The sequence below is a fragment of the Lichenostomus cassidix genome, chromosome W (genome assembly GCF_008360975.1).
Source record: "Lichenostomus cassidix isolate B80296 chromosome W, HeHo_3.0, whole genome shotgun sequence".
NCBI classification, from domain to species: domain Eukaryota; kingdom Metazoa; phylum Chordata; class Aves; order Passeriformes; family Meliphagidae; genus Lichenostomus; species Lichenostomus cassidix.
Window position 1 is genome coordinate 2,854,903 of NC_139510.1, and position 22,684 is coordinate 2,877,586.

The following is a 22,684-nucleotide window of genomic DNA, read 5'->3' on the forward strand; positions in this document are numbered from 1 at the left end:
AGTCTCTCGTTTGGTGAAATAAAATGGAGCTTACTTTATATCTCATATTGAGACTGCCGTGAGTTCCCTCTTGTCATTTCTCTTTAGGGAACCACTGGACACATTGACCCCCCATACGCTTTCCCTCCAACGGTCCCTGTCCCCCCCCACCAGCTTCTGCTGCTCCGCCCCCCCAACTTCCCGGCTCCTGCTGCTCTGGCGCCCCACCCCCCCACTCCAGTGGCTCCCCTTCCCACCAGTGGGGGGCCATGTCAGAACACTAGGGGAGGTTCAGCAGAAGCTCGAGAGCCACTCGATGGTTCCTCCCCTGCCACCACTCCACAGGAAGGGAGGGGGGTCCCTCCTAGAGTTGTGGTGATTGAGAAACAGAAAAGCTGATCTGATTTGGAAAGAGATCAAGAAGTCAGCTTGTTTCCTTTAGGAGAGGAGACTATAGGAGGGGCTTGGGGGGGGGTGGGGGATGGGATTTGTGAATGCTCCTTTGATCTCTTCAGAAGTCAGAAATTTTAAGGAAGAAATCGGAGGGTTATTAGAAGATCCCAAAAGTTTAGCTGAGCAATTGGACCAATTTTTGGGCCCCAACATTTTTATAGGGGTGGCAGGAGCCAAAAGAAAATGTTTTAGGGGTTCCTGTGGTCAAAGACATACTAATTGAAGGGGAAACTGGAATGGGGATGGAAGATGTCTTGCTGGTCCCTGGAACAGGTTGTAGCTTGTTGGGGAGAAACTTGCAGGTACAATTAGGAATAGGAGTTACACCAGGAGAGGGAAAAATGATGGTCAAGGTGCTGGGGCTCTGCAGGGAAGATGAGGGGAAGATTGGCAAAGAGGTGTGGGCTAGGGGAGGAAATAGGGGGGGATTGAATATTGACCCCATGGGAGTGACAATTGAGGGGGAAAGATGTCCCATGCGTGTGTGTCAGTGCCCTATGTTGCGGGAAGGAAGAGAAGGCTTAAAGCCAGTGATAGAAGAATTAATGAAGAGTGGGACATTGGAAACTTGTACGCCTCCTCATGGTGCCCCTGTCCTCCTAATAGAGAGGCTGGATGGGACTTGTGGATTGGTTCAAGATTTAAGGGGAGTTAACAAGGGAACCCAGACTTGCCACCCAGTGGTGTCCCATCCCTATACCCTTTTGAGTGAAGTCCCCCCCCAACATCAGTGGTTTGGTATTGTGGATCTAGGGGATGCATTTTGGGCTTGTCCGTGGGCAGCAGATAGTTGAAATATTTTTGCTTTTGAGTGGGAAGGTCCCTTTCAGGTACTGCTGACCACTGAAGCTGCCGTCCGAACTGTGGAAAGAGGATGGACACATGTGAGCAGAGTTAAAGGGCCTATAGAAGAACCCCAAGAGTGGACTATAACTTCCACACCTGGAGACCTCAAACTGACTTTTAAATGGGACACCTGAATGTAATGTATGGGGGAAGAGAACAGAATAACCGAGAATTGGAACATGGATTTGAGAATATATAGGTGGTTCCAAATACCACCGGGGCAAACTTTAGGGAAACTTAGACATACCCCCTGGGATAGCATACTTCCCCCTCAAACAGGGGGGTCTGGGTTGTATGAAATAGTTGAAATAGTTGGGGATTTTCAAACCTTAGCACTAGCATGAGATTTACAGAAAGAAGAAAGACATTTGTACTTATTTCCAGAACATATACCATACCATAGACCCTGTCTGAGTCATCCCAATGCCAGTCATGATAGGTGGGTCAAATGTGAGTGTATAGATTGTGGGCAACGGTGGGTTTGTATCTCCCATAAGCGATACCATTGCTGTAAGAATTGCCGTCAACCTTTTGCAGTCCCCAATGTAATCAGTTTGATGGAAATTGAGATTGTCTCCTTACTCTGTGGGTGGGAGCTACGAATACCAACTGGATAGAAAATACCCAAAGAAATGTGGGAAGCTACAGTTAAGGAGTGCCAAAGGAGATTTGCAAGGCATGGACGTAGCATATCCTCGGAGAATTATAAGGCAGAGGGCAAGACCAGGTGGATCTATCTACTTGCCATTAAGGATGCCAGCTATGGGTAGCAACTCCGTAGGCAAGGGTTATGGGAGTAGATGTCCTACTGGACCTCTGATCGGAGCTCTCCTCCTCTTTTGTGCTAATGTCCAAGAAGACTCCTGTTGGAAGTGTTACCAAAATGTACACTATGGAAGAAATAAAGGCTCCTACTTAACTGTCCACTCCCACATTAACTGAGTTTGTTATGACAAATCGACATTAGAAAATTGTAGGGTGTCAGAACAGACCTATTGGGTTGCTCAAAATTTGGGAAAAGGGGGGATGAGATTATTATTAAGCTGTCTGTTGAAGTTTGGGGGGGGTGGAATTTTCTTCATCCCTGTTACTAGGAAACCAACGACCAGGTACTCAAGGACCATTAACTCTTTTTGTAAGAGAGAAAGGATGTGGCTGGTGTGGCTGGGTGTGGTGAGGGGAGGAGGCATCTGACCGTTGATAACTTCACTTGCTCACTGGGCACCGTAGGAGACAGAGGGAAGCTGCTGTTTTTCCTTTGGCTGCGACCGTGGAAAAGTCCGGCTCTGCACTGCCTTCTCCTCCTGGCTGGGTGAGCTCTCGCTTGGGGACAGACCCAGGATTCCGACTCTTTTTACCTGCCAGGAGTGCGTGCCTCCCCGGCTGCATTTTTGCAACAACTGCAGAGGAGCCCGGCTGTCACTGCCCCTTCCCCCCAGCTGTTGGAACGCACCACGGCTTCTGCCATAACTGCAGAGTTTCTGCCACCTTTGCTGGCTAGCCTGAGTGATCCAGCCCTGCCACTCTAGCTTGCTGCTCTGAGCTTCCTGCTGCATGCCATCCTGCTGTCCAGCCCGCCTGCCATTACCAACCATGTGAGACAGACCTGATCTCGTGCCACAGCGCCACCTGCAGCTGCGCAGGAGTCATCGCACCTGCCCTGCCCTGCGGGGGGCTCAACAGCGTCCCTGCTGGTTGTGACCGTGACTGCACCAAACGGGAAAGTGCTTGGCAGCCCAGGGACATCTGCCACCTGGTTTCTGGTTTTTGTTTGTTATTGCTACTGTTGTTGCTTGTTTACTTTGTTATAGATACTAGTAAAGAACTGTTATTCCTTTCTCCCATATCTTTGCCTGAAAGCCCTTGATTCCAAAGTTATAATAATTTGGAGGGGAGGGGATCACATTCTCTATTCTAAGGGAGGTTTCCACCTTCCTTAGCAGACACCTGTCTTTCAAACCAAGATGTGATAAATTACAATCAGTTTAGTTCACGAACTATTTGAAAAGGGTGATAGGCCTTAGGTTGCCTTTCCATTTATTTTTCTTTTTGCTGTTATGAAAACGATTCTTGCTTTAAACCAATGTACTCGGGCAGGCTGATGGCAACCCCCTACAGGATGCTTGCAAGAGGCATTTTGCCCAACCCCCACGGGACAGATACAAAAGGAATTTGACTCAGGGACCATAAAACCTCCCCCCCTGCCAAGAGTCCTGTGCGACCCCCACGGTGAGACCATCCCAGGAGGCCCAGTAAGAACCACTCAACGCAGAGCACGACAGCCTAGACGACTCAGCAGCCAATCAAGGATTCATGAAGGGACGCCAATCAAGGCATACGGAGGGAGTGAGTTACTAAGGATTATAAAAGTTCGCTCTCTGAAAACCGCAGCGCGGTGCATAGAGGTATGCTTGAACCTCTGCCCGTCCAGCGCTGTCTTGACTGATATCTGCTTGCTTTTTTTAATTAATAAATTCTTTAATTGGATATACGTCTCTGATTGGATAATGAGGCTCTATTTATAACAAAGACACTGTCCAAGAGGGGAATAATGCATTTTTGCAGTTTTACTGAAGCTGGACATTGGGACCTCTCAGACGGGGGTGGGGTACAAGACGTACTAAAGGAAGAATTAAAAAGGAATGCTAGCCAATGTATAAAATTCCCTAGTATTATTGTGATAATAGCTGCAAATTCCCCACACCTCTTTCTTAATATTGTGATAATAGCTGCAAGTTCCCCACACCCCTTTCTTAATGACTGTACTTGTCACCCATTGTTCTGCCTTTCCCTACTCCATGTAGTCCTAGCCACGCCCCCAGTTTTCCCTATTGGTTCCTGTACCCTAACCCCACGTGGCCCTGGCCACTCCCTCGGGTTTCCTCTACTGGTTCCTGTACTCCTAACTCCGCCCATGTACCTCCCCTGTACCCAGAGGTCACTGGGCCAGTGTGCTGTCCCTGCCCCTCTCTGTTTCCCTATAAAACCCCTTACCCTCCGCCATCTTGCTGTCTATGCTCCACGTGTGTCTATGCTCCACATGTGGCTGTGCATGTGAGGCCTTCGCCCTCGAGGCATCTCTGCCTCGGGGAGCTTGTTGGCCTCTGCTGCACCATGAGAATAAACATCTTCCATGGACACACTGCGTAGACCCTCCTCGCTTCCTTTATCATCGCCGGTTGTGGAAGCAGACGAACCAGAGCAAGCCTTATGGCTCCCTAGCCGGTGACAGCGCAGTGTCCAGCCCTGGGACAGAGGGTTTGCTGCACTGAGGCGCTGAACTGGGCTGGGTAGAGAAGCTCTAGGGTAAAGTCTGCTGTAACATCCTCCAAAACCACAACATAGTATAAAACCCAACCCTCACCCAGATTTATATTCAGGAATAAAGAAACAATTAGAAACGGAAATAGAAATCCCCAGATTAGGACAAAACCTGTTTTTAGATTTGGGGGAAAGGATAAGCAAAGAACTAGATGTAACAAATTGTTGAGTTTGTGGGGGGGCCTTGATGACAGAGGAATGGCCATGGAATGGCAGTAGCCTAGGTCCTATTGAACTTCCTAAATGGAACCAGACAAATATAAAAGGGGAAAACCAGCCAGAAGGGTGGATTTTAAGTTCAACAGTGATAGGAGAAGAGTGCCTCTGGCATACTGGGAAAAATTTTCTTAAGGGAGTAGGAAGTACTCCCTGTAAGAGATATAAAGTTATTAATGGGACTTTTACATGGTGGGTCCCAGAAGAACCAACACTGTATTGGGCCCAGAGAAAAACAAAGGAGAAAAATTGTAAATATAACAACAAAACTGAACTTTTAAAATGTAAAAATACAGGCAAGAATCCCTATTTTGGAATCCCAGAAATATCCAAATTTTTGGCAAAATCAACAGGATAATGATTATTGGAAAGCACCAGATGGATTATTTTGGATATGTGGGAAAAGAGCTTACCCAAAACTCCCCTGCCGGTGGAAAGGGAGTTGTACTCTGGGAATCATACAGCCAGGATTTCTCCTTTTACCAGGGCAGGATGGGAATGAATTAGGAGTACCAGTTTATGAAGACTTAAAAAGAAATAAAGGGGAATTGATCAGAGGATTTAAAAAATGGGGAGAGGATGAATGGCCCCCTGAACACATACTGGAAGTATATGGGCCAGCCACATGGACACAAGATGGGAGTTGGGGCTACTGAACCCCAATTTATGTGCTAAATCATATTATAAGGCTCCAAGCGGTTGTAGAGATAATAACAACAAAACTACCCTAGCACTGGAATTAATATCAAACCAACAAGGACAAACAAGAGCTGCAGTGTATCAGAATAGGTTGGCTTTAGACTATTTATTAGCTGAAGAAGGGGGTGTCTGTGGAAAATTTAATACATCAGATTGTTGTTTGAAAATAGATGATAACAGGGATGCCATCCTGGATATAGCCAAGGATTTCAGAAAAATAGCCCATGTACCGATACAAAGATGGAAATCAATGCTAAAGGTTGACTGGTGGGATAATTTATTTGGAAAAAAATGGTGGAAAAAGCTAGGCTTCTTCCTTTTATGTGCAACAGCTGGTATATTATTTTTTCCTTACTTGATTCCTTGTTTTATTTGGCTAAATACTAGCATAGTCCAAGGTATGCAAGTAGTAGCAATGCCTATGGACCCAGAATTGGCTACATCTAGAACGGCACAAAAGATAATGATGTTAAAAACCAAAACAATATAGAATACTCCTTTGAAGAAGCAAAATTAATTTTTGAAAAAAATGAGCGAATAATGAAGGTTAGAAAACAAGAATTATTGCTCAAGCCGAATGATTTATGAAAGAGAAGAGGAGGAATTGTGATAAACACATATTATGGTATTGGCTTTTTGCAAATATTAAAATGGACGCTATGTGTATAATGTTAATTCTTACTGAAGCAGCTTTGTTATAAAGATATAGTTGTGTAATAATAACTAATGCCTTTATTTTTGTAACTAACTTGAATAAGACATAGTTGTGAAATAGCTGATATCATTGTTTTAGAGCACTTGCGGTTAACTTACAATAACTGAAATAACTAAACCGCCTGCTTGGTTGGATAACATTTGAGGAATGGGCATGATGAGGACCCCTGCCACTGACATTTCAACTATCAGCAACTGTCACCTGCTGAAACCACGGAACAAGGGGCCATGGTGGGGGCGATACATGACCCACATAGACCATAATCAAGAGGACAGCACATGCTCTAAAAAGGCAGATCAGAGGAGGGGCCATGCTAAAAAGTTCCTGGAACATGCAAATTAATTTGGGAAAATGTTTGAATATGTATAATTGTTTATGAATATGTATTTGACTGATGCAATAGGAAGGGTATGTAAGGAATGTCACCATTAGTAACAAGCATGCCCCTGGGTAAGGCTAAGCATCCAGCACTGTTACTTTTGCTTTATTGCTTTTGTCCCCTACTGTCCTTTATTAAACTTTTCAAATTCTAACAGGAGAGTGAACTTTGTGTTTCACACAAACTTTGATTAAAATAGCCCATAACCAATCCTGGAAGTGCTGACTTTTTTCAAATACTTTCTTGAAAAACTAAATTTTTTAAAAGAGAGACAAAATTATGCTTTGTGGATTTTTTTGTTAAAACTGGACTTATTTGGATTCAAATTAATTATTGTGAAGAACCACTTTAATTTTTATTTATCCCTTAACATATGTTATAAATCCATTTTCTGACATGGGGTGGAAAATTACTATAGGGGCTGTATACGTGTTGGGCTAGCCTTACCATGTGCCACGTGTTAAGGAGAAAATGGAGGGGAGAATGGAGAATGGAGAATGGAGAATGGAGAATGGAGAAAATGTCTCTGGGGAGACTTCACCTGACAGCCAATCAGGGGAAACAAAACTTCCATGACAGAGCTGCAATTGACATCCTCCTTTGGAGGCAGGCTGACCCCTGGATGCCCGGGGAAAAATGCCCAGGAAAATGGGCTATGGGAGGAGTCTTAGCACATAAAAGTAGATAACTGCATGTGGTGGTTTTGATTGGCCCAAAACATCAGCAAGGTATCTTTGACATCTAAGAAAAATTTAACCCCTCAGAAGCTGTTGTAGTAGGCCTGAGGAAGTGTCTGAGGACTGGAGAGGGGCACAAAGATGGCTCCTGTGTGTCCTGAGTGAAAGTTCTGGAAGTTTTTTCATCTAGTCTAGCAGAGCCAATCTCTGATGGCTCTGAAAGTGATGGACATGCTGGGGCCAAGTCTGGGCCAATTAGAAGTGCTAGTTACACCTCTGTGAAAACATATTTAAGAAAAAATCAAAACAAGGTAGGCACGCACTTCTTTGTAGTTGGAGGAGGAGGAGGCATGATGCCTGATGGGTTTTTTGTATTTTTTATTTTACTTTTATACTCTCTTTATATATATCCTTTATATATAACCTTTTACCCTTCCCCGTTCCTGTACTTTTACTCCCTGTATCTTAACCCTACATTCTATCACCCTAGTACCCCTTGCCCTGCTCAGAATCCTTTGGGAAGACGAAACATACCCACAATCTCAAAAGCATGACACACAACCTTGAACAGGGCCCCCATCACTGAGACATGTTTTTTGTAAACTAAGTAGCAATCTTTTGGGGGGGGCAATTTTAATAAGGGGGCAGTTACTTCATTTGTTAGACTTCTTATTGGAGACTTTTAGATAGGTATTCTGTCGCTGTTGAGCAGCTAGCAGAGTAAAGAAGCCAGTTCTCAGTGGCAAGAAGGAAAGCCCTTTATTGTTTTGATTTCATCATATATATAGAGTTTTCAAAGGTCACCCAGATTGGTCAGTCAGAAACCTCCCCCTAGGCCTGATTGGCCAGGCCTGCACCGTCCAGATCTTGGGACACTGTTTTTAATAACATCCAAACCTTATCTTTATTTATAAAACACAAAAGGAATTTTCATGGGAAAGACCTGTGCTAGCCACAGTATTCTAATCTAGGCTGTCCATAAATTGTATACGGGGGATATTGTCGGGGCTTTTGGGCTTTGGCCTTTGGGCTGGCCTTTGGGGCTTGCTTGTTCGTCGGTGCGCATCTGAGATCCTATTAAACCAAGGTAAAACCCCTATCCCATACTGTGTGTCTGCGTCTTAAAATTTTCCTAGCAATTTAAGGCATCAGTTCTGGAAAGCCAGGCAGGAGGAGAAGGAACCCCGGGTTTTGATCTCGGACCGAGAAACACCCCACTGCATCCCCCCCACTGCCGGCACTAGGGGAGAGAGGCAGCGATTTCAGGATCGGAATCTGGGAGTTTCCCAAGACTGCAGGAACACAGCTGGAGAGGTAAGATCAAAGGGGTTGTTTTATGGTTTTATAGATAACTGCTAGCAGTCGGGAGATCTCCAAGGGTGGGAGCGTGGCCAGGGGGGCCATAAAAGGGGGTTTTTTAACCGCTCCGCTCCCACAGGGTGGGGGGATTGTGAGGAGGGGGACGCCCCTCGTACTCACAGGGAGCCGCATAGGGCTCACGGGGGGCTGTGGCTCAGAGGGGGCTGCAGCCCACAGGTTGGGGTGCGGGTTCAACTGCCGAAGTTCGAATCCCGCCAGGGTTTCTAAGCTGAACACATGTGGTTTTCAGGCTTGCTTTCTTTGCTCTGCTGGTTCTGTGCTAATTTATAGGTTAGGAACTTTTTCCTACTGTTTCTTTTTGTTTATAAGTAAGAGAATGGGTGGTGTGCTATCTACCAACCCAAACATCCTGCAGGATTCCCCACTGGATTTGATTTTGAAAAACTGGAATCTACTGACGGTACGAAGTGTTGATTTACATTCCGGTGAATTAACCAGACTTTCACTGTGGGTGTGGCCTGCGTTGAAGCTGGAAGGGGGGAGTAAATGGCCTCGGTTAGGCAGTTTAGATAATGAACTTATTACAAAGTTACTCATAGAACTCCGAGTTCAGGGCAGGTTTAAGGAGTTAAGATATGCAGAATTGTTTTCTATATTTCTAAACCGAGAAGAAGCGTATAAGCAAATGAAAAAGAACCACTTTGAGATGGCTTTACAAAAATTAGAAAAGAAAAAAGATAGACAGAAGCAGCCTCCGACAAAAGATGAAGAGATAGACATGACAGACACAGACTTGGTGGCACCAAATTTACGGAGGGGGGCATCACACCAGCCGCAACAGGGGCCGGTGCCCCCTCTTCTCCCCCCTCTTCCTCCTCTCCCTCCTCCTCCTCCTCCCCCACCGCCATTCTGGCCGTCTGCTCCTCCCCTTCACTTACTTGATACAGCACGGGGGAAAGAGGAGGTGTGGCCGCCTCCTCCCCCACTGCCACCATCCCTGGAGAGGTCTGATGACGAGAATGAAGGCGGGAGCAGGGGCGGAGACAGGGGTGGAGTCAGGGGTGGAAGCAGGGGCAGAGGCAAAGGGAGGGACCGGGGCGGAGGGAAGGGCGGAACCGGGACTGACCAGGACGGAGAGGGAAGCACGTCTACCGCTGGCCCCTCCCAGACTGGGGAAAGGGGGGGTGGCAGGCGGCACCCTCTCCACAGCTCCACTAGAGCTGAGAGGGAAAAAATCCAAATCAAGCGTGAGTCAGATGAATCCAGTGCAGATGTAGATAGCTCGGAAGAAGAAGGGGAAACCGAGGCTGAAGCTGCAGGCAGCGAACCTGCTGGGAAGAAAAGGGGGAAAATAGCCCGGGAAGCTATCGGAGCTGCCAGTCCGGTGGCAAGACGTACCAGGTCTAAGACGGATGAATCAAGGAAGGGGGAGCCTGTCCTGGAAGCACCCCTAAGGCAGGCTGTCGGGAATCAAGGGATGGTTTATATCAAAACTCCTTTTTCCCTCGGAGAACTCTGACAATTGAAAGAATCAGTTGGAACATACAGAGACAATCCAGAGAAAGTAGCCATGCGGTTTGAATTAGCTATCAAGGCACAAAACCCAGATTGGAGTGACCTGAATGTAATGTTAGATGAAGTACTGGATAGTACAGAAAAGCAGATAGTTATCAAGGCTGCTGTAAATGCTGTGGAAACTCAAATTGCAGCTGGAACCATTCAAGGACCTGTTGGTAATATTTTTCCTTTGATAGATCCAGGTTGGGATCCCAATGTGCCAGAGGAAATGGCCAAATTAAAACAGTATCAAAAGTGGATAGTTATTGGACTAAAATGTGCTATTCCTTAAACAATTAATTGGGCCAAAGTATATGAAATTAGGCAAGGTCTAACTGAGACCCCCACAGATTTCCTGAACAGGCTTAAAGAGGCTGCACGGAAGTACACAAACTTGGACTTGGATTCCCCAATGCAGCAGTCTCATTTAGCCTACATATTTGTAGGCCAATCTACACCTGATATAAGGAAAAAGCTGCAAAAATTGGATGAGTATGATATAAATAGGTTGTTGAATGTAGCCTGGAAAGTATACCAAAATAGGGATTCAACAGATAAGGATACTGGTAAACCCCACTACAAGAAGAAACAGGGTCAAGGGAAAAGAAAGGGTCCACCTCACCCCCCTCTAGCCGAGGACCAGTGTGCCATCTGCAAGAAGAAGGGACACTGGAAGAACGAGTGTCCAATGCGGGTGAAGGAGACGCCCACATCTTCCCAATTAGCTGTGAATGGGAATTGATGTGGACCGAAGGCATTATCCACCCCAGTGGAGCCTTCGGTTATAATTAAGCTGGGGAAAGATGATGTTGAATTTTTGGTTGATACGGGGGCAACATATTCTGTGTTAAATACTTTAAAGGGGAAACTGAGTCAAGATACTGTAGATGTAATTGGTGCCACGGGGGTAAGTGAAACAAGGCCTTTCTTTCAACCTTTAAGATTTAAACTGGGGAAACATTGGGTGACTCATCAATTTTTATATATGCCAAATTCTCCAAAACCATTGTTGGGCAGAGATTTATTGGAAAAATTGGAAGCAGAAATTAAATTTTCCAAGGAGGAGGGAGTGAAAGTTATAATTCCTGAATCTAAATTTATTGAAGCAGCTACTATTCTTATCCAGGAATGTTGTGGAGAGATTCCTAAAGAAGTTGAGGATGCAGTAATTCCAATAGTATGGGCCAGTGATTTTCCAGGGAGATCCAAAAGAGCTGAACCTGTGAGTATTGCACTCAAAGCAGGAGCAACACCAGTAAGGCAGAAACAATACCCTCTGAAATTAGAAGGTCCTAGGGGACTAGCACCTGTAATTGAAAAGTTTCTTAAATATGGGTTGTTAGTGGAATGTGAGTCTAAGTACAACACACCCATCCTGCCAGTAAAGAAGGCTGATGGTAAGAGTCATCAATTAGTGCAGGATTTATGGTCAATTAACCAAATCACAGAGGACATAGATTCAGTTGAACCAAACCCCTACACTTTTTTGACCACACTGACAAATGAACTAGGGTGCTTCACAGTTTTGGATCTCAAAGATGCCTTCTTCTGCATTCCTTTCCATAAAAATAGTCAAGAACTATTTGCTTTTGAGTGGGAGAGTCCTGAGAAAGGAAGGAAGACCCAGCTCATTCAGACAGTGTTACCCCAAGGGTTCAAGAACAGCCCAACTATATTTGGACATCAGCTGTCAAAAGAACTAGAAGACTGGAGAAAACAAGAACCAAGAGGAGAAATTCTTCAATATGTTGATGACATCTTAATTGCAGCCAAAACACGAGATGATTGCATCCAGCTCACTGTAAGTCTTTTGAATTTTTTGGGTTTAGGCAGATATCGAGTCTCGAAAGAAAAGGCAAAGGTTGCCAAAGAAACAGTAGTTTACCTGGGGCTGGAAATTTTCCATGGCCATTGACAACTCAGCAAAGAATGGATAGAAGCTATCTGCCGACTTCCAGAGCCCCACACTGTGAGAAAGATGCAAGCTTTCCTTGGTATGGTAGGTTGGTGTCAACTTTGGATAGCAAAAATGGAATACTGGTAAAACCTCTGTATGAAGCCCTTCAGGCCGCCAAGAAGGGAACCATCAAGTGGGCAGAGAGTGCAAGGGCTGCATTTAAAGAGCTAAAACATTCCTTGATGCCTGCTCCAGCTCTGGGGATGCCGGGCCTAAGCCCTTTGAAATTTTTACATACGAGCAATTGAATGCTGCTCTGGAGCTACTGGCACAGCACCTTGGGGATCAGTGGAGAACTGTAGCCTATTTTTCAAAACAGCTAGACAATGTTAGCCAAGGGTGGCCTGGGTGTCTGAAAGCTGTGGTGGCAACTGTCATCCTAATACAGGAGGCTCGTAAATTCACCCTTGGGCAGCACATTGTTGTCTATGTACCCCACACAATGATCTCTGTGTTGGAGCAAAAGGGGGGACACTGGTTATCCCCTAGCAGAATGCTTAAATACCAATCTGTGTTGTTAGAACAGGATGATGTTACACTAAAAACAACATCTGTTGTAAACCCTGCAATGTTTTTGTCATCCACATTACTTGATGACATGCCTGAGCATGACTGTTTACAGACAATACAGGAGACTTATTCCATTAGACCGGATCTGAAGGATATGCCTCTGGAGAAGCCAGATTAAGAACTTTTTACTGATGGGAGAAGTTTCATGAAAAATGGTAAGCAAATGACAGGCTATGCAGTGAGCACCATAAATGAAGTAACTGAGGCAAAAGCCTTGCCTTCAGATGTATCATCAGAGAAAGCTGAACTGATTGCACTGACCAGAGCTCTAGAACTGAGTGAGGGAAAGAAGGTGAACATATGGACTGATTTCAAATATGCCTTTAGTGTTGATCATGCCCACGTGTGGCTAGCACAGGTCTTTCTCGAGAGAACATTCTGCTGTGTTTCATAAAGAAAGATAAAGTCTGGATGTTTTTCAAACAGCGTCTCGAGACTTGGACAGTTCAGGCCTGGCCAATTAGGCCTAGGGGGAGGTTTCTGACTGACCAATCTGGGCGACCTCTGAAAAGTCTATATATATATGGAAATCAAAATAATAAACGCTTTTCTTGCTACACTGAGAACTGGGGTCCTTTTCTCTGCTAGCGGCTCAACAGCGACACCCACGGAGATATTTGGAAGAAATGTGGCCTGCTGACTGCTCAAAGGAATAGAATTAGGCATGCAAAACAAATCCTTGCACTCCTGCAGAGCATCTGGAAGCCTACAGAAGTAGCTGTCGTGCATTGCAGAAGTCATTAAAGGGGGAAGACAACTCCTGAACTGGGAAATCGCTTTTCTGACAAAATAGCAAGAGGGATAGCAGAAAAAGGCATACTTGCAGTAGTACCACAGAAAAAAAGTAGATCTGACAGGGTTTACTCCAAAATATGATCAGAGGGACAACAAATTAATTTTCCTAAGGCTGAGATTAAGGAAGGTGGGTGGGCTGTTACACCTGTAGGCCAGGTTGTAGTCCCACCCCCGATCCTTCGAGAAATAGTGCAAAGAGAACATGAGAGTACACACTGGGGAACAGAAAACCTTTTAAAACATCTAAAGAAAGTAGTGATAGGGAGAGGAATGACTGACATCGTGCAGTCTGTAACAAGCAAGTGTGAAACATGCTGCAAAAACAACCCTGACACAACTAAAAGAGTAGTGTTAGGAGTGACCAAGACAGGGCATCTCCCGGGAGATTACTGGCAAATAGATTTTGCTGAAATGCCACAGAGGGAAGGATACAAATATGTATTGGTATTGGTTGATACATTCAGTGGATGGCCTGAAGCTTATCCCTGTCGCACCAATGCAGCAAAAGAGGTAGTAAAAGCTTTGCTCAATCATATAATTCCAAGATTTAGAGTTCCCTTAAAAATGTCATCAGATAGGGGACCACATTTTATTGCAATGGTGGTCGGGGAAGTTAGCAAGATCCTGGGACTCACTTGGGACCTGCATACACCATACAGGCCCCAAGCAAGTGGCAAGGTTGAACGTATGAATGGAACCCTCAAAACCCAGATTGGAAAAATTTGTCAAGAAACATCTATGACATGGGTTCAGGCTTTGCCTATAGCCTTACTGAGGGTCCGCATACAACCAAGGCGAAGGGACAACATAAGTCCCTATGAGATTCTATATGGCAGACCATATCAAGTTCCACACATTCCAGGTGAAATTCACATGAGGGGAAAAATTGATTTGCAGAAATACTTAATGGCTTTGAGTTCCACTTTGCAGAAGCTCCAGAGATTCGTTGTCCTGTCCAAGCCGATAGGATTGGACATCCCTGCCCATCTGTTTCAGCCTGGAGACTGGGTCTACATCAAGTGGTGGGACAGTGACCCCTTGCAACCCAAGTGGAAGGGACCATTCCAAGTCTTGCTGACCACCCTCACTGCTGTCAAGGTTGCTGGGAAAGGACCGTGGATCCACTATTCCAGAGTGAAGAAAGCTTCTGCTCCTGAGACTACCGAGAAAACAGAGACTGATACAAATCAAGATGATGGTTAAATTGTTCCTTACATGTATGCTGTTTTTCCAACTGGTAACTATGACTCAGGGCTCAGCCCAAGAGTTGCACAATACTGTGATGCAAAATGTATCCAAAGCTCTTAATATGAGCAATTGCTGGATCTGTACTCAATTACCACCTCTAAATGGGAAGGGGAAATGGTCATTAATTGGTATTGCAATGGAAGAGGAACATACAGAAAGGTGGCAACGGATCGAGCCCAATACCACCTTGCTGCCTCCTATACCCCTGAGTGGCCTGATGGAACGTGGGAACTATACAGTTCGCTGCGTGCTCATGAATGCTACAGGAAAGGCTGTTCTTCCACCATATTGTCATAAGACCAACTTTAGAGAAATACTTAACCCAAGATCTGTAACAAAAATGAGGTTGCTGGGATGGAGATTGGCTCTGCCTTTTGGGACGGGAGTGTATTGGATATGTGATGATAAGGCCTGGAAAATTCTACCTGTAGATAGAGACCAGGCCTGTGCCCTCGGGGCTGTAATTCCAAATATAACAATATTTGACCAAATTGAAAAACCACGTAGGAGGGGGAAAAGAACTCTTAATCCCCTCATTGAACATCCCACAGTTTTCCATAGTATAGTGAGAGCCCTCCTTCCCTCTTATGGAATAGTTGAATTGGAAAGGGCAATTGTGAATATATCGAGTGTTATTGAAAATATTGAAAAACATACTGCTGATGCAATTATAGCTTTGCAAGAAGAAGTCCATGGCCTGTCAAGGGCAATGACGCAGTACAGGATAGCTCTCAAATTCTTGCTCGGCGCTCATGAAGGGGTATGCGATATTATCAATGGCAGCTGTTGTTCCTTTGTGGACCAAGATGGGAGAATCAGAGAGGATTTGGAAGAAATTTGGAAGGGAACTCAAATTCTACATGAAGTGAGTTCAAGAAATTACACCTTGAAATTTGACCAAATTTTCCATGCCCTCACCTCATGGTTGCCAGACTGGGCCTGGGTGAAAGAAATATTTATAATTATTGTAATTGTAGTTATTATTTTTGCCATAGCTAGTTGTGTAAACCGATGTTGTAGATAGAGTAGTTTAGAGACTAAACAAGGTAAAAGCTTGTTAGTCTCCAAAAAGGGGGGAAATTATGCCTGATGGGTTTTTTGTATTTTTTATTTTACTTTTATACTCTCTTTATATATATCCTTTATATATAACCTTTTACCCTTCCCTGTTCCTGTACTTTTACTCCCTGTATCTTAACCCTACATTCTATCACCCTAGTACCCCTTGCCCTGCTCAGAATCCTTTGGGAAGACGAAACATACCCACAATCTCAAAAGCATGACACACAACCTTGAACAGGGCCCCCATCACTGAGACATGTTTTTTGTAAACTAAGTAGCAATCTTTTGGGGGGGGCAATTTTAATAAGGGGGAAGTTACTTCATTTGTTAGACTTCTTATTGGAGACTTTTAGATAGGTATTCTAATCTAGGCTGTCCATAAATTGTATACGGGGGATATTGTCGGGGCTTTTGGGCTTTGGCCTTTGGGCTGGCCTTTGGGGCTTGCTTGTTCGTCGGTGCGCATCTGAGATCCTATTAAACCAAGGTAAAACCCCTATCCCATACTGTGTGTCTGCGTCTTAAAATTTTCCTAGCAATTTAAGGCATCAGGCAAAGATATGTGACGGGAGAACAACATGGAGACACCAAGGTAAATGGAGAAGGCGGGGGAGGAGGTGCTTCAGGCGCCAGAACTGAAAACCCTCTGCTAGCTGAGGTGAAGACGATGGGAGGAGCAGGAGGTCCCCCTGCAGCCCATGGAGTCTACAAGGATGCAAAAATCCACCCACAGCCCACGCCAGAGGAGCAGGTGGATGCCTGGAGAAAGCTGTGAACCAGTGGGAGTCTCATCTAAAGAGTTAAAGCTGCAAAGGCCTTGCAAAGGAGAGAAAGGCCTTGCTCCTGGGATGGAAGCAGCCTGGCCTCAGCTCAGGAGAGTCTGCACCTTATGGACAAAAACTCATGTTGCAGCAAAATTCGGGCGGGATGTTGCTCGTGAGATTAGACCCACGCCAAAGAAGTTCCTAGAGGACTGTCTCTCGTGGGAGGGACCCCGTGGCTAAGTAGAGAACCCCTCTCCCTGATAGACTGACCAGAGAAAAAAAACCCTTACCTTGCCCCCTGCCCATGCTTTTGGTTTGGAAAGAGGGAAGGGGGGTGAGCAGAGAGACTGCTTCTTAAGAGGGAGGGGGTGAGAGCAGAGAAACTGTCTAGGGAGAGAGAGATAAGTAAAGATAAAGAGTATTTGTAATAGAAGAATTGTGGTGATGAATAGATTTATGGACCTGCTCTATGGACTAAAAAATACCTCACACCCTGCCCCCCTACCCGAGCTGTTGGTTGGAAGGAGGGAGGGGGGTTGAGTAGAAAATGCTGTCTTAAGAGGAAGGGGGTGAGTTGTGGTGGTGGATAATACCACCTCAGGAACTGCTGGGGAGCCGAGTAGTCCCAGTACAGCAGGGTTTCACTGGTGGGAAAACATCCCTGTCCAAATAACATGATAAGTCCCTCCCCAAATTATGTAAATCCCCCTGGCTGTAACCTAACCCCTGACTCCATCCCTCCCTTCTCCCCATTGGTTGTGGTGTTCCCCCCGCCTCCTCTCCCCTGACCCCAGGTGATCCCTATATCTAGGGACACCTGGGGCTTCTCTTCCTCTTTCACCCTGGAACCCCTTCGGAATAAATATCTGGAACATCCAGCTGATTGAGCCTCTGGATTCTTTGTCTCTGGTAACGCGTGAGCTATCCAGCTCTCTGGGTGAGTGAGAATCTGTGCCTTACACCGGCTCGGGTGTGAGAAGGGTCTTTCTGTACAGCACCAGAGCAGTGCTGGCTGGAGTGATCTCTCAATAGCCTTAGAGACGCTTTCGGTAAACGCAGAGGCCTGTTTCCACCCCTCCTCCCCCCCACTGCGTTAGTGAGTGTACAAAATGGTGTATGAAAAGCTTATTTTTACCTCTCATTTATCCTCCAACTCTGTTAGTAATTAAATCACTCTGCAACTGTAAGTTTGGATCCTCTCTGCCCTTTTTTTTCCTTGCGTCCTCCTACCAGTGTCCTATCTCACTTAACTCATGAGATTGGTGTGTCACTTAACTCATGAGATTGGTGTGTGTTTTTACAGTTTTTTTTCTCCCCCTCTCCTGCACGTCTGTGACAGCACAGAAACCTTTCTCATGGGAATTTTTCTCTTCTTCTTCTATGTTTTATAAATAAAGATAAAAGTTTCATGTTATTGAAATGGCCTTTTGGATACAGGCGGTCAAACGCCTGGGCCAATCAATCCTGGGGGGCGGATGATTGCGGCCCAATCTGAACGGCCCTCTGATGTGTATATAAATCTGTTAATTATTTAATAAAGTCAGTTCTTTCTAGCACTCGGAAAGGACTTGCCTCTTCACTCTGTTAATGGTCCAACAGCGACACACGTCTTCAGCAGGAGAGAGAGCAGAAGTGCCTGGCATTTAGTCAAGGTCAAACCTCGACACTGCACCACAATTGAGCCCTCGGTTTTTGGTTTCTTGGGAGAGGGGGCTCGCCCAGAGGTTCAATTCTCCCCCCCCGCCACCCCCAGCTCATCTTTTTCTCCCTGAAGTTCTGCTTCTTCTCTGCCTGTCTTTCCTGTCCGCAAGCCCCGAGGCAGCCCGTCGCCACGACAACCTAGTGCTGTGCTGTTTCCCCGATGGAGAAACTGCCACAGCCCGCAGCTGCAGTGCCGTGACCCTGACAATCTGCAGCTGCTCCACAAGTTCGCCTGTAGCCAAAGCAACCTGTTCTTCGCTGACGGAAGAGACACGCAGCTTGCTGCTGGTTGGAAATTATGCCTAGCCCGCCACAGGAGCCACGCAGACGTGCTGCAGCTTGCAGCACACACACTCTGTCTGTCGAGCAGATGCTGACAGGGCACCCTGGGGTTCTAGTGGTAATGCTGTCCGTCTTCTATTTCTCTCTCTGTCTCTCTTTTTCTCTCTCTGCTCCCTTTTCTATCCCACTCCAGACGGGACAATATGCTTTCTTTATTAATAAACAGTTCTCATATATAATATTTCCTGTTTTGCTTTTATTTTTGTCCAAGAAATCTATCAAAAAGAATCCTCCCCGACTCCCCTTACAGTGAGACAGGACAATTATTTTAGGACCAGATAAAAGCACACCTACAGCAGGTTGTTATGAGGCTAGACTAAGAATATGTGCATTGATGCCTATGCCTGTAGAGCTACATTTGTTCAAATTTATCAACAATTTCAAAGCAAACACTGAGAAACATATAGTTCAGGCACAGCGTGATAAGGACAGTAGAACAGAATATCATTTTACTCACTCGATGAGGATAGTAGAAGAGAACAACATTTACTCTTATCAAGGACAGTAGAACGCAACAGCACAGCCTTGGAGAAATAGGTAAAGGATGTAACTTAGGCAAATAGAAGTCTTGCAAAATGCAAGCAGGATGCCAGCTCAGCTCTATAAGGCTGACAAAGTAGAAGTTTTGCAGAGCAACGATATTGTGCTTACTCAAAAGCAGGGGTCAAGGAACAGCCACCTAGAAAGGACACTGGATGTTGAAGACAGACCCCAAAGAACCATATAAGGACTTCCGATAAGGGGTGCGACTATGTAAAATAAAGCCAAGTAAGCGGGGATAGAGAGTGAATATGTAATCAGTGTGTATGATAAAAATTGTTCACTCAATGCTCAGTGCACTCGAATGGAGGAAGGATCCCCCAAGTGCCCAGTGCTGCAATAAAGAATGCCTATATTCTAATACTTAAAGTTGTGTTAGAAAGTTTCTATCTGGCTGATTTCAGTATCAAATGAGTATTGTCCCTCAGAAGAGAAGATGCTGGGGTTAACACCCATGACTGGAAACACACAGGTCTAGAAACTGAAAGTTCATGCATGGAGCTCCCAACAACTGCTAGAGCCCGTGGTCAAAATTTTGATTGGGAAGCAGCTGCACTACACTTCCTCAGGATAGGCACAGGAGGGTGGCATGCAACTTTCTCTCTTTAGAGAGAAATTCCTGTTTGAACTTAATTCCTGTTTGAAAGTTTTTTTGCTAAAAGGAATTGATTCTGCCCTCAAAGCATTGGATTTTTTCATAGGAAATAAATGTACAGCTCTGTCAGGTTATTTTAACAGTTGTAAAGATCCAAACAAAACCCAAATAATTTTTCATGTCTTCTTCGATTATTTTCTCTAGGAAGCACATGAAATATGAACACTTAATTGGTGATCAAAATTATCCAAACTGAAATGCGTCTTCTGCCAGAACACCTTTCAGTTTTATACCATGACACAAAGAATAGAGCTGTACATATATGTTGGGGGCATATATATACACAGGCACACACAGGTTTGCAGTCCTGCAGTGTGAAAGTGCAACGTGCACATGTATTTTGTTTTGTTCAGAAAGCTATCCATTCCTTTGCTGGCAGTGTCCTAATTTTAACAGTTTTTTCTTCAGCCCTATCCAAATTAACATCAATGACTGCCAGGCACACTCAAAGTTTCAAGACAGTCTGTCAAAAAAAGAGACATTCTTAACACTCCTACTTGTTGCCTGTTTCTCAGCATGAAAAGCTCCACGAAGCTTTTAAAAATATATAATAAATTCTGAGCATCTGAAATTAACATAACAAGCTGCTTTGCAAACATCACTACATTAGTGCCAAATACAAGAGGAAGAATGGGCCTGTCCTAGGTTACAATATAGACGTATTTAGTATTCTATTACCACAAGCTGTGGGGCATTAGCTGTTATCTCCTGCTATGACTCACCCCTGATAACCCCTGGATTCCCAGAGGACAAGAGCTACCTCTGGACCTTCAGGTGGAGACCAGACCTTCCACAGGCTCACCGCTTCAACCTAACTACTTCATTTGGGCTGCTACCACCACCCTAACAGGGTGTCAGGTTGTATCTGACTTTGTCAGTGCTTTTCCTTGTATTATTGCACTTATTTTTAATTTTCCTATTAAATTTATAATCCTGACTTGCGATCTCCCACTGTTTTGTTTTCAAACTAACACAGGGTCTTGTGTGAATCAACACATACAGGTAACCAGGGCGACTACCAAGCCACAGCCAAAATACAAAGAGTAGATTTATTTCATTACCTCACTAAAAATGCTGGGTGGCAGAGATACATGGCACACAGACTCCATGAGGCTTAGCTCATCCTGGTGGGCAGCCGGGGAGCCCACTGACGGCCCCAGTATATCAAAGGGCTTCGTGCACATGCAGTGTATCACAAGGCTGTGCTTTTATGATCTCTCTCCCCCAGCAGGAGGATCAAGCATGTTTGAGAGAGTGTGTTATCTCTACACAGGAATTCTATGTCTCAAAACAGGAAGAGAGTGAACAACACTAGGCCTAATAAAGGGAGTTTTCCCACATTTACATTTTAACATTCCCAGATGAAGGTCACTTTGAGTGAAACTATTCCCTCCTCCTCAATAAATCTTCTGATTTTAACCCTTTCCTCCCAACAGATCTCTAATGGATAACAGCAAAATATGAGTTTTATTGGTTCAACTGATCATGCTATATTAAAAATACTTCCATAACAGAGGTTTAGATCATATTAATTGCATGGAAAATTATCTTTACAATGGCAACTGTTCACAGGCAGTCACACTCCCAAGAGTGAGAGACTTTAACTGCTGGGACCAAAGTCCCTTCACAGCGGGTGTCCTGCTTGACTCCCTACACACCTCACTCACATGCAGTCACACCAGGTTTCCTAACTGGTTCAACCCCAGGTTTCTTGTTGCAGTGACCTTAGCTCAGATGAGCTTGGAGGCAGATATACCTGACGAAGGGCCCTGGGTCTGAAGAGACCTTCAGCTCAGGGTGACAAAAAGATGTTCCCCCGAGACACCTTGCAGCCAGCCTCCTCAGTATGCATCAGGGAACAAGAGTATTGGTTTTTGGATTTCTCCTCCTCTTTAACCTATTTGGAGTTAATAACTAGAATGTTCTACTCTGTTCCTTTTACCCAAGTTTTATTATTGGTTTTCAAAGTTCTGTACCCTCCCTCCTTGTACCCCCATTCCCTGTCTTCCCTGCCAATCCCGTATCCCCCGCATCCCGGTTGGTTCTCCCATGTAAACTCCTCCCATCCTGCTCCCTCTTCTTAACCCCGTGTTCGCTATTGTTCTGCGCTCTGTGCGCTCCAGAATCCAGACCCCTCTGACCCGTCCCGACTCCATGCACCCTTGCCATCTCACCGCTCCTCAATAAACCCTGGATTCCGAGAACACAGAGACTACATTTCCTTAATCGCCTTGTCTCCTGCTTTTCTCCGTCTCGGAGGCAATCTGCTCCCGTGCCCGCGGCACCCCAGCGACGCCTGGTCCGAACTCGCGTGGGAGGCTTGCTGCAGCGGCCTTCTTTCGTGGGGTTTCTGGGCTCGCCGCTCTCCCCAGAGCAAGAAACCTCAGTTTCCCATAGTAGAGTCTCAGATGTCTCATTCCATAAAGCAATTTATTCACAGTGCAGTAACACAGAAACAGCTCGAGCTGGTGCCTGAACAGAGGAACCCCTGGGCTTTTATACCCTCACAGTTCAAGTGCCCAGAAGTCTTGCTTTTCCCCCTGAGTCTCCTGCTATGTCACTCTGTGTCCATCCACCTGACTGGTGCTACCAGTCTTCATACCTTTTGTTATGCAAAGGGTCAGCAGTTCATGGCCTCTTGTATCGGGCTCCCACCCTGAGCGCAATCTGCAGCTTGCAGACCTAGCTACCTGCACCAGATGTATTCCTCAACATACACACAAGAATGTAAAGCAGTTTAACTGTAAAATCACACTTTGAATTAGTATGAATTAATTTTGCTGAGGCCCCTTTGTTACCAAACAAATTATATTTCTTTAAAAAGGAGCCTAGGCAGTAGTCAGAGGAAATTGTTGAGAAGAAATTTAAGCCCTGAGGGGCCAGAGGGC

The 22,684-nt window shown here is 45.3% G+C and overlaps 2 protein-coding genes across 3 annotated transcripts in view; one reads left to right on the top strand and one right to left on the bottom strand.

Annotated features, from left to right (window-relative positions):
- The window catches only part of LOC146425317 (homer protein homolog 1-like), a 327,102-nt gene that overhangs the window by 128,591 nt on the left and 175,827 nt on the right, over window positions 1–22,684 (bottom strand). The window lies entirely within an intron of this gene.
- Window positions 14,074–16,189, top strand: LOC146425320 (syncytin-1-like). The gene has a single exon (XM_085041726.1). The coding sequence runs from the start codon at window positions 14,677–14,679 to the stop codon at window positions 15,754–15,756; it is 1,080 nt and encodes a 359-aa protein (XP_084897852.1). The 5' UTR covers window positions 14,074–14,676; the 3' UTR covers window positions 15,757–16,189.

Coding starts and splice junctions, on each gene's coding strand:
- LOC146425320 (XM_085041726.1), top strand. CDS start 14,677: ATGATGGTTAAATTGTTCCTTACATGTATGCTGTTTTTCCAACTGGTA.